The following is a 12823-nucleotide window of genomic DNA, read 5'->3' as shown; positions in this document are numbered from 1 at the left end:
GGCTGTTAACAGGTTGCAACCATAGCACTACCAAACCTGTGCTAACAACCACTTCCTTTCCTCTCCCATGACATAAGGAATTGAATACACAGATAGGATGGGCAGCCTTCAACAGTCCTCATGCCTGTCAATTCAGCCTATTGCCTTATGCCACACTGCTCAGAAGGCAAAGGACACTCAAGTGCTTCTCTGAATCACAGCCAAAGGTACCTTTGTGACCTTTTGCACTTGGGCTAATGAAGCATTCTATCTTTTGAGTCACAGGGGTTGGTATATGCCGATCATGTGCTCCCTGGGGTATGCTGCTGACAGGAACTAGCTGCAGTTTCAAAGGCAGCGTTTTGGTCCTCTTCCAGTTCCCTGTTACGGTTTTTCCACCTCATTGAGCACAGATGAGAACCTGGCAGGCAGTGCACTGGTCATCTATCAGCTTTGTAAAACTATCGCTTGGTTCTGTAACCATCTAGACAAGGCTGGGCTTGCTGACTCCATAGGTGGTGATGGGCAGAGACTGAATTGGGAACACACATGTCTTTTCCATGGGAATGCTGTAACAATGACAGAAAGCACACACATCCTTCCAATACCTAAACATGCAAAGCATGAGTGAACAGCAGTAATTGTGTGCCCCCAGGGTTGAGAAAATAGGTTTAAGAGAACATCTTTCAAAAGTATTTTGTTTGAGGCAGATGAAATAGATCAGTGAACTTCATAGATGAGGGAGTGAGGAAAAAGGCTGCTCAAAGTACTTCAGATTTGTCAGCTTGAGAGAAGGGAAGAGGCAATTTTGATTCTGGCTGTGCTCACTCCATTTAGTTTTATCTGGCTTAGAGTTGTTGCCCAGATGAGGCTTTTTTGAACCACAATAGAGATATTTATTGTGTATTTCACATATACATATATATATACACACAAGGATTTCAAAGGATTATGTTTAAGGTAATATAAAGACAAACAAAAGCATACTTCTACTAGAAGTGATTACATGAGGCTTTACAATAAGTATTTTCCATGTACATAATACCTTAAGCATCTTTTTAACACTTCGAACACCAACAAGCTTCTCAGCATTATTATGCTTACAGAGTGAAGAGTTTTTCCAAACATGCCATGGCTCACAGTACTGATCCAGTTATGGAATTAAGATTTCCAACTTTCTGGCCAAACCCAGACCTTCACTGGTATGCTCTAACCAGCTGATGGTCTGCTACAGGGATGTCTGTCACGCAGCTACAGCTAAAGCTAACCACTCTCTAGGCATTTCTGCCTGCATGCTTCTTCCTGCGCTACCTCTACAGCTTGCACATTTTGAATGCAGGCTTGGTTACGTGGTGACACACTGTTATTAACTTACACAAACAACAAAAAGCAGCTCCTTGAAGTGAAACATTCAAAAGGTAAGCAAAGGCTGCGGGTAGTGTATAGATCTTAACTCAGTCCTTAAATAGATGTGAAATATGAATTTCAACCTCAAGGCTTCTTATTCTGCCCCATTCATTCTCAAATGCTTGCCTGCCATCACTGTGCAATAGCAATAGTCCTCTGCGAGTGTCATTTCTCTTTTTTCCTTGTGTGTGTGGTAAAGGCCTTGTTTGCTGCAAAGTAATTCAGTCTTTAGAAAAAGGTGCACAAAGTTTCCCTGTGGACTTTTGCTATAGTGCTCCATCTCTGGACACTTGGGTTCCTCACAGTCAATCCATTTTGGGTCCCTTTCCTGTTAACAGAAGCAATTTTACACATTATATGGAGAGAGCCAAAAAGTAGCTGCTACTTAAAGGAGCCCAGTTGGAGATTCTGGAGCACACTCACTGCCCTGAGCATCCTGTCTGGCTCCAATTACGTTCTTTCAGCTCCTCACCCAGCTGCCCCCCTACACTCACCATCCCCTCATGTTTCTAACCTCCACAGCCTCACATTTATTCTTTATATCCCATCTAAATCTACCCTCTTCTAGTTAAAAACTGTTACCCTTGTCCTGTCACTACAGGCTCTAGTAAAAAGTTTCTCTCCTTGTTTCCTATTGGCCCCCTTTATATATTAAAGGATATTAAAAGGCCACTGTAAAGTCTTCCTGGAGCCTTTTCTTTTCCAGACTGGACAACCCCAGCGCCCTCAGCCTGTCTTCATAGGTGAAGTGCTCCATCTCTCTGATAATTTTAGTGAGCCTCCCCTGGATCTGCTCCAACAGGACCACATATTTCCTGTAATGAGGACTCCAGAGTCAGACACAGTACTGCAGGTGAGGTCCCATGAGAGTGGAGTAGAGGAGGAGAATCACCTCCCTCAATCTGTTGGCCACACTTCTTTTTATGTGGCCCAGGGCACAGTTGGCTTTCTGGGCTACGAGCACACACTGATGGGTCATGTCCAGCTTTCCATCCACCAGTACCCCAAGTCCTTCTCTGCAGGGCTGCCCTCAATCCTTTCATCTCCCAGCCTGTACTGATGATTGCCAGTGCAGAGCCCTGCGCTTTTCCTTGCTGGGACTCTGTGAGCTCCACACTGGCCAGCTCCTTAAGTCCTGAGACACAGGTTCCTCTGGGTAGCATCCTTTTCCTTGAGCTTGCCAACTGCACCACTCAGCTTGGTGTCATCTACATGCTGAGGTCCAGAAGCTCTGCAGGGACCACAAAGAAAGCCAAAGCCCATTGATTGCCAAACTTTGTGCCTCAAATTTGTTTCCTTCCCTGCCACCATGAAGAAAGATCACCAGAAAAGAATTGCAAAGAGGAAATACACATCAGTGCTGTTTCCTCCAGTCGCCTTCTTGGAGGGAAGTGTAGGAGAGGAGAAGGGAAAATCCAAGAAATACTCCTCAGAGGCATAGGGCAGGGAAGAAGTAGATTTTCTTCCCTTTAGGATGCAGGGCAAGCCATATACCACCAGAGCAATCCAAACAACCCTGCTTTCCAACTGTAAAAAGATCATGCTTGGTATCCTGTAGCTGACTTGAAAACCTTTACCGTGCAAGCTGCAAAGGTGTAACACAAAAGCAGGGATTTTCTGGCACACACATAATGACTAAGGCTGCAACAGGCTGCCGTTCCCAGCTGCCACTGCAGGTGGTCCTACCCTCCGGGGCAGATTAGCCTTCCCACCTTCTGCTGCAGATGGCTGTGCCCCACCGATACCTCTGCACAGTGGCTGCCGCTTAGTACGGGACAATAATCCGCAGTGGGATCAGCAAACAGAGGCAGAACAAATGGCTCTATCAGCCCTGCCATTTCTTTAAGCCTTTCCCTGCTGCCTGCTCTGTGCAAGCATGTAATGCTGCAGGTCATCACTGAACATAAACTCACCTTTTTCTTTGAAGCAGCCCCTGCAACAAAAGCACTTCACACAGTCATCAGCACCCTCAGTCCCTCTTTGGTGAGAGGAATCCTCTGGGTGTACCCAGCTTGCCCACTATGACCACCATCAACTTACCACCAACTGGAAGGGAAATGGGGATAGCAAATGTCAAATCTGTGCTTCCCTGGGAGGTTGTCTTGTGAGTAGACAGCATGGCCTCTCTCAGCATAAAAGCCTCAGGGGCCCCACCACTGGCGCAGTGGGAAACCCTCTGGCACACTGAGCCTATTCTGAACCTTCAAAAAGAAGAATAAAATGGCCACTATTCCTGCAGATTGGAGATGGTAAGAAATGGAGGGGGATGGCAGGGTGAACTGGAGCTGCCTGGCAGGAGAAAAGCCCCACTGCAGATGGTGGGTCTGCAGTGCAAGGTGCTGGGGTGAGCTGAGCAGCTCATTTATCTGAGTTACCTGTGAGATGCTCAGCCAGCCCCTCTGGATTTAAACCATCCATTTGCACCTGTGTCCTGCAACACGGGAACAAACAGCTTTAGTCTGAGAGCAAACCCTCCAGCTGAGCTCCCCTGCCATTTACTGTCCACAGAGAGACCCCTCCGCACACAAGAGCCTTGGAGAAAAACAATTGCTCTTTGAAAAATCATGTGTCCATGCCCCGTTCCAGAGGGGGAACAGGGCACAAGACACTTAATGTGACTACATTTAGAAACACAATTAACAATCACCTGATTCTGCATCCCACCACTGAGTAAACTTCATTCTAGGGGTTCATAAAGGCAGTTCTGGGGGAATCTTGTCTGGAATGGAGCAAATCAGCATCTAAAGGCACAGGTGTCTCAGGGCAAAATTGAGCAGGGTGATGCTGGAGAGCAGAGAGGATGTTCACTGCTCCAAACAGGCTTAACATAACCTTCACATTCACCAAATGATTCAGGTGTCTGGCACTGTATATCTGGCGCTGCTGGAAGACCTGCATGTGTCAGGGCACTGCCCTCCTGCTGCCAAGCACCCTCCTACCATCCACCAAAAGGAAGTTTTCAGATAAGCACAAACACGTTTTCCATTTTTCTGAATGAGTTTAAGAAAACATTCCTGGACTGTATTATATGTTATCACAGTTTAAGCTTTTCCCATTAGTTCTTCAGGAGAGTTCGAGTGTATGTGATGCGGTGAAACAGCTAGGATCACAAACCGGCTGTGCAACAGCAGAAACTGAATTAAAGGCTTAGTGCTGAGAAAAACTGGGATCGCCGTTTACAGGACAAACTGCTTTAAAGTGGTGAGAGCACAAACAGGGATTACAGTGCCAAAGAACAGCCTGAATGGAAATTGCTCTTTCATAATCCATGTATTTTACTCCCAGTTCAGATTTATCTTCACTGAAGTTACTCTTCTGGTAGGTTTTCTTCACAACTTACATTCACCATAACTTAAATAAAGCTACAGATACACAGCAGGCCTTTGGTAGCCCCGATCTCTCCATTACATTTGCAGAACTCGGGCGTCTCCTTTTCTTTTCCAAGGCTCAAGTACGTTACTGAAGGGGACTGTGACCGCATTGCTTATGACAGCCAAGACATTCATCATTACTCATCCAGGGAAAGGTGGTGCTCAGTGTATCGCAGCAGCTTAATGCCAGCACAGCACAAAAAGTGTCACAGATGCTCACCATCACCTGCCATAAATAAAACATGAGGCTCCTTGCAAGGTCTGTGGGTTGTCAGCGCGTTTGATGTAATTGGCTTTGGTGTGTGACAGAGCAAAATGGGCAGATCACAGGATGCCCTTCGTTGCTACAAATGGGCTATCCATTTCCTGTGATGCTGTTTGTGCACAAACCTGCACCTGCTACTGAATTCCCAAAACTCTCAGGCCATGTTGAAGAGCCCAAGTGAGGGAAAGGCATGCACACCTTTAACAGGTAATTGGTGTCTCAGATGGATGTAGAAAGGTTTGTGAGAGATGCACACAGATAAAGACTATGTGTTTTAAACAGGCTTCAAAATGGGTATATTACTTTCATTACTACAAGAGAAACTGCATAACAGAGGTGTTTAGGCATTTAGAGCTATACGAAAAACTTTATTTTTCTGTATCCTGTACTGACTTCCAGAATAAATCAGGATAATGGAAGTGCAGGAGGAAAAAAAGAGGCTTGAATTTGTCCAGCTGCTTAGTAAAAATCTGCATTTCTCAGCTGCGCATTACATACACATTGCTCATAGGCTTCCCACCATACCCAGATTTATAGATATAAGCAGAGCCTTGTACTATCATCTGCACATCCATGTCACTTCTCACTCACACCACAGCAATCTGAAAGCTGCAAGCATGAAAGACCACAGTGACTTCCAAACACTCACCATGTGAGTGCAGGATCCTCAGCACAGAACAACAGAAGCCACTGAAAGTGGCTGAAAGAAGTCACTGGAAGAGCTGGTGGCAGGACAGTAGCGAGGATAAGGTTTTCTAGGTGGAGGTTGGTTAGCATTCCTGATCACCATGGGGAAATGGGATAAACAAACAGTAAAAAAGGGAGTTTGCCCTCTTTCACACAGCAAAAACAGCTCCCCAACAAGATGGCCCTGTGTCCCTGAGCAGCTTGAAGGAGATTCAGCTGTTTACACTGTGGTGGCTCAGCTCAGATGGTGAAGATTAGTCAATTTACTGATCCAAATAAAGAAGGCATGATCTGATCGAGATCTCATTGCCCAGTCACTAAGACTACTTGAGAGCTCGCCAAGACTATCTCCTCACCTGCCAGCACTGCAGATGCTCTATGAGCAGTAGCAGATGTAGCTCCCACGGCTCCCTCTGCCTTCCTTTCCTTGTTTAGATTTGTGGCAATCGCTTCTAAGGCTCAGGTAGGCTGGGGTGTGCACGGCCTGTATGAAGCAGGTACTTGCCATGTCGTGGTTGCTGCCGTTTGTTCAGCGGAAGGAAGGCTTCTCCAGCCCGCTGCTGTTCCTGCCTGACTCGCACGATGGGGTGCGCGAGTGCATCAGACGCCCTCCTTTAACGTCAAGGGTGAAGATGAAGCAGTGCTGGTCCCGTCCTGCGGTAACACGAGGGGGAGCCCTTGCAGCTTTCAGCTAGCGCAGACAGCAGCAATACGCCCTTTTCTACCCCAAACGTAAAGGCTCGGTGCTTCATCGGAAAAAAGAGGAGGCCTGAAAGCCATTTCTCACCTTCACAAGGAGACTGCTCCCGGTTCAAGCAAGTGCAAACCGCAGGTCACCAGGAGGGGGAAGGTTGGCTGCTGCAGATGCCCTCCCCACACATCCCCATTCCTGAAGAGGGGCCAGGGAACAGGATGGGCCATGGACACATTTTCATGGTATCGCAGAAAGGTGAGTTCTGGCACTGTTCAAGACCAGGCTGGACAGGGACAGTGGAAGGTGTCCCTGCCCATGGCAGGGGTTTGGAACTGGAGGAGCTTTAAGGTCCCTTCCAGCCCAAACCATTGTGTGATTCTATTCTATCCAATGCACTATTTTATGCGCAATATGTTACTATGTATTCTATAATTCTACTGGTATACTCTGTTTCTCAGGACCAAGGTAAGTCCGAATTGCATGTGCACCTACTGCAACATTTCTTTATATTTAATTATTTTTAAGATTCTTTGTTTTACAAGATGCTGGATCCTTAGAAAGCATCTTACTCACAAGTCACCGAGTTGCACACTTCTGCTACACCAGCCTTCCTTCCTAGCTCTGCATCCCAAGTTTCTTTGAAACATTCAACAGCATACATTTAATTAGCAAAACAATTCCATCTGTTCTGTGAGTCAATACTGACAACTTTACTGTGAAAATACACATATTTCTCTTGGTGCAGCTGTGCTTAATCTGACAGGAAAAAGAAAAGCCTGCTGTGCATTGTGTCTAGTGCCCAGGTTTCATTGTAGGGCGGCATCCCAGCTGACACCAGGGGCACCAAAAAGCCTCCATAGCCCCATTCCTGTGGTCCCTGGGACCCCCAAGTCACCTACATACTCTGAACACAGGCCTCCAAAGGCAATCCCATAGAACCACTGGTAGGAGATCCTCTTTTTGGCTGTTTGCTTAGGTTTTGACAAGTTGACAAGGAAGAACAAGCTCAGATGAAGACATGAGAGACACTGGGGCTGTAACAAGCAAGAGGACACTGGAATTGAACTTACGGGGTGCAGTAAGAGCCAGCCAAACCTCATCCATGGGCAGGCACTACCTCCCAGCCTTGGTACCGTCAAATTCATCCCCTTCTCCTCGACCTGAGGTGCAGCCTCTGTGGCTGGAAACCGAGCTGCCCAGTTCTCCTACAGCAGAAAGCCTCAGGGGCTCATCCAGTGCCAGGTCTCCCTGCTGGGGAGCAAACCAGCTCTGCCCATCCCAGTCTCTGTCACCTTGCAGTTACGACAGCTTCCTCAGTGCCGCAGCGCTGTCATGCTCCTGATGAGCTCCTGTGGATTAAGCATCTCCCTTCAGCTCACAATATTAAGGAAATATGGAAAAAGATGAGACAGCGTCTGCCGCATTCAGATCCTGCCTCAGTCATAACCTAGAGGGCAAGCCTAGCTCACTGCAGTAGATAAAAGGTAGAATGAGGCATCCAAGTGAACTGCATGTGAATCCCAATTGGTCAGCCTGGGAAGTGATGACCTAAAGGATGAACTGTTGAACTCGACAGGAATGGAAGTATAAATAAAAGGTCTGGGATAAAGAAGGGATCCATCATTTAAATCAGGGACATGAAACTAACAAGGAACCTTTCCCCCCACTAGTGTCCTAGATAAATGGTATCCTGATTCTGCCCTGGGTCTGCTGTTAGTCTATGAGATACTTAGTTTTTCCATCCTGATCTTTTGATTTGAATGGGTGCAAAAGGTTTTACTTGCTCTCAAGCAGCAGATGGATTTTAGCTTTCATCTTTGCACAGAAGCAGCAGCCTTGTTAGGTATAGGTCATCTGAATACTTACATCTTCAGTGCAGGGCACAGTGCACCCCTCACCACAATGCAAACAATCAAGAGGAACAGCTTGGTTCGTGCAGCACTCCATGAAATCCTCACTGCAAGGAGTGCAAGCATGCACGTTAAACAAATCAGTGAGAAACAAATCGATTAATCCAACAATAGTGCACGGAATTGGATTGAATTGGCTCTGAAGCAAGTCAATTGAATTAACAAAGCAGGCCGCTAAAGCAGAAAAAGCAAAGCACAGTCATTTAACAGACACCAAGACACCCTGGCTCCAGCTGAGCCCAAAAGGTAAGGGTGTTTTACCGACTTCTGATCACACAGCTCCCCCTGCAGCCAGAGCACTGAGGGACACAACCGTACAGCACTGCTGAGAACTGCTTGAGGGCTTGAGTGCCTTCTCCTCTTGGAAAAGCTCGTCTCCATTGACAACAGGCAGTGTCCAGGAAAATCAGGCTGCCCAGGCTAAAGCTGCTGTTTACTCCTTTGAAGCCGACTGCTCTGCTTGAATGAAGTGAAGCCCTTCTACACCCCCACGCAGCAGTGGATGCTACATGGAAGAGAATGGCCTTTTTCTTTTAAGGTACAGAGAATTTTCCAGCTTCCTCAGGAAACTCTAGACGTGTACTCACTTGCCTAGGCCATGGCAGTGTCCTTGCAAGTTATCACCTTCACCCTCAAGCAATATAACTTAAAAACAGGTAACAATCTCCACGGGCACCAAAGGACACGAATCATTCAACAAAATCTGAAACACACAAACCATTTACCAAGGAACACCTAAGAGTTACTAGCCAGCAAGCCGTAAACTTTTTGTTTAAATGCATTATTTAATGAGGTTTCTTTAAGAAAAGAGATATTTTGAAGCTCAAATTACAATAAAGTACAACCTTGTAGATCTACAGTGGACAGCACTACAAATGTTTACCAAACCAGGTATTTTCATGTTTACTCCTCTGCTGTTATTAAAGGAAAGGAAACTCCAAAGCTCTTAACAGCAATCCTGTCCTAACTCGGCTATTTCACCCTAAGACAGCATAAGGACAACAGTCTATTACCACACACCTCTCCCAAAATACAGCCCAAATGTCAAGCAGGAGCACCACGCTGTCAGGATCTCACACTAATTCAGCTTTGTAAAGTATGACAAGTAAAATGGAGCAGTTGGTTGGAGGAAATAGTGGAAAAGGGTGTTGCTCCTTTCCCACAGGAATCACAAAAATACCCTTTTGTAACCAAAGTCAAACTGCCATTGAACTCATGTTCATTCAATGTGTTTGAGTTTATGTAGGTAGCTTTGAGTTCACTTTTCCACCTTCTCCTTACATTTTCCCTTCTTCTCTCCACACCCAATGGTTTGTTTTTTCTCCCTTTTCTTAGAGCTTACATTATCTCTTCTTCATCACTTCTATCTTGAGTTACTTGGTCCCAGTGGGACAGAGCCAGAGCACCGCTCCTCTTCAGTCTTGTGGCATTGTCAGTACTGTGGCAAAGGGCAAATCAATAGTGCTGAATTAGTGCTGAGAAAGGAAAACAGAAACAGGTCAATTCCTCAGAGAGTTGTTTTGTATCTTTTAAAGGCCATTTTGCATGGCCTTTAAATTCTAGAAGTACACGTGAGCTTTTGCAGTTAGTGTAAAAATGTGATCGAGCTAAAGGAGTTTCCACACTCGGTTTAAACTGAGCAGCATGCTGATGAACAACAGCAAGCTACTGTTTGGGAGCTGTTGCTCAGCTATCCAGACATAGAAGCAGACATCAGGTGTAAATTTCATATTTATTATAACAAAAATTATGACATGTTCATTTGTGCATTCGGCTTTAATATAACTCTTGGTATGTAAATGTTCTACAGCAAATGAGCTCTATACAATCATGCTGGTTGTGGCAGCAGTAAGGAACACAAACAAAACGTGTCTGTAAAAGTAAGGAGAGACCAGAGGAAAAAGTGTGTTTTTCTTTAAATGGTCGACACCACCTCAGCTCTAGCTAACCTGTACACAGCCACTCAGTCCGTTATGCTTAATGACCATGGCCCAAAGAGTCGCTTAAGAAAAAAGGTCAGTTTTTCAGGTTGTGTCCTTAATGCCAAGGCTACAAAACATGTAAGCATCACTATACAACACTGAGCTATTTACAGGAATTCCCCAATCAACTGTTCTCTCAGAGAAAATTAGTGAATCTCAGTGACTTAAGTCACCTGAAAGAGTAAAGCAACTCCTAGGAGTTAGTCTCCATATACTACAAATGTCTATCATTTTCAAGACCAAAAAAAGCCTTTTCTCTCAAAGAAATACAGTATTACAATATTACTTAAATCATTTAGCACTGGCTACTGCCCTGCTTTTCAACAAAACAAACAAGCCATTTTAAAAAATATTACATCATCATCTGTTTCTCAGCAATATATTAAACCTTTTTATTATTTTTTTATTATTTTTTGTTTTTACACATGATATGTTAAGGGAAGGTTAACTATTTTAAACTTTACCGGTCAAGCGTCTCTAGAAGAAAGTCAATGAATATTAAACCTAACAAACTGAAAAGCTGCAGTTATCTGTAGTGGCAGGATAAGGAAAAGGAAGTATATAAAGGAAAAGGATAAGGAAAACCCCTGCTGTAATGCGAGCCCACTGGGTCCCGCACTCAAGTCTCCTTGTTAGTTTATTTCTGAGCAGTGAATAGAGTGGGTCATAGTGGTGTGTCGTAATAGTCTGCCAGGTGGTCCATCGGATACTGCCGCTGCTGCTGCTGCTGCTGTTGTTGTTCCTGGTGCTGCTTCATAATCTCCTTGACTTCTTCCTCAAGCTCTGGTGGGATGATGAACTGGTCGTCGGGATCAGGCTGTGCTGGAGCAGCAAAGTACCCTCCAGTTTTTCTGAGCGGCGCATCTGTTGCAACTTCAATTAAGTTATGGCTCCTCTCTTGGGGAGCCACAGAACCGTTGCCTCGCCGGCGCCCTATGGTGCCCGTAGCAGAATATTCAGCTTTCCTGGGAAGGCCAGGCTCGTCTTCGTTGGCACTGATGACAATACCTTCATCGCTGGTTTCCACCGGCACCTGGAGGAGCTGCTTCTCCTTCGCTCGGCTGCAGTGGATGTCCACCTCCACTTCCACACGGCTGCCATTGGTGAACACCCCCTCAATTGGCTCCTCATCGTCACTGTCAAGGCCGTTGTCGGAGAAGGCGCTGGAGAAGGTGGCGCTGGAGAGCTGCCGCTGGAAAGAATTGGATAGGCAGACAGGGTGCAGCATGCAGCGCTGCTCCCCGGGGTAGGCTGGGCTGTTCTCGTTCATGGCCACCTGGGGAGGCTCATCAGATGCCGTGGACCCCACTTCACTGCTCATCTCGGAGGTGGAGATCTCACTGCTGATCTCCGAAGCCATGCCACTGCTGGAGGACGGCATCCCAAGCGCATCTGTTGGCCTGTCCTTGATGACCACGTTGACAGACTGGGGAAAAATGCCTGGGCTAGGGGGTGGGACCCCATTAAGTTCACAGCAGCAGAAGCTGTCCTCCGTCACATTGAGCTGAACCACAACAGCACTGATGCTGTCGTTGCAGCCGTAACTCTGGGCCAAAGTGCAAAGCTTCTTTGCGGCTGCCAGCGCATCAGGCACGTTTCTGACTGCCTCCACTGCTTCATCCATCGAGAGGCTGTCCCACAGCCCCTTGCTTCCCAGAATGAAGAATTCATCTTGCGGAGTTAAGGTGATGGACTGGACATGAGGACGTGGCACAACACTTGGGTGAAGGAAGGTGTACCCCAAGATTCTTGTTGAATCAGTCACACCATTCACTTTGCCATCCTGAAAGTAGACAAGACAGGAAATTGGAAACACAGCAGACAAGGATACACAGAATCTGCATCTCCCTGTGTATTACTGATGGTTGGTACTGCAGTACCAACACTGCCATTTACAGACAAGATGACAGAAAAGCAAACTGACTTGCAAGGACGTGACATAGCTGGGATTAGAGCACAGCAATGGCTGGTTTGCAATCCTGCACTACACCTCCTACACCCTATTGATTTATCATCAGCATCACCTATGCACAGACCAACAAAGCAGAATTCTGCAACAAAGAGCCACCTATTCTGCTCCTGCAGCTGTGAAAGCCAACTGGACTGATGTTTTACCAGTGAGTCAGACTTATCCCTCCTCCACCCATGATATCTGGCTTTATACAGGGCAAAGCCACACACAGCTCCATTTGACACAGGGGCAGGTCATTCAGTTATGACTCTTCTCCTGCAGCTGTAACATTCGTAGGTTTCATCTTGGCTCATCGCTTCAGAAACAAAAGTTCATTTAGAAAAAAACAAAACAAAATGACTTTAAATGAAGCATGCAAGTCAAATGCAGCAGAGAGCAAGTCTGCATTTCTCAGTCTGCTGAGCTGTAGTGAAATGTTTTACATGCCCCAATTACTTACTACATTCCCACTTAGATGTGACATTTCCAAGGGGAGGAGGAGTAGTATATGAAGGGAAAACATCAGTAAAAATGGACGTATTTGAGAAATAAACCCCATGCGCGTCCAAATCCCAGG

The 12823-nt window shown here is 46.1% G+C and overlaps 1 protein-coding gene across 1 annotated transcript in view; it reads right to left on the bottom strand.

Annotated features, from left to right (window-relative positions):
* Positions 1 to 10026: 10026 nt before the first annotated feature.
* The window catches only part of PHLPP1 (PH domain and leucine rich repeat protein phosphatase 1), a 140802-nt gene continuing 138005 nt past the window's right edge, over positions 10027 to 12823 (bottom strand). Inside the window, exon 17 of the mRNA XM_034062961.1 lies at positions 10027 to 12078. Within this exon, the coding sequence (XP_033918852.1) occupies positions 10960 to 12078 (1119 nt within the window). The 3' untranslated portion in view covers positions 10027 to 10959. The remainder of the gene's footprint in view (positions 12079 to 12823) is intronic.

The sequence above is a fragment of the Melopsittacus undulatus genome, chromosome 1 (assembly GCF_012275295.1).
Source record: "Melopsittacus undulatus isolate bMelUnd1 chromosome 1, bMelUnd1.mat.Z, whole genome shotgun sequence".
In the NCBI taxonomy this organism is placed as follows: domain Eukaryota; kingdom Metazoa; phylum Chordata; class Aves; order Psittaciformes; family Psittaculidae; genus Melopsittacus; species Melopsittacus undulatus.
The sequence above is the reverse complement of the archived record's forward strand: the minus strand, read 5'-3'. Positions and strand labels throughout refer to the sequence as shown.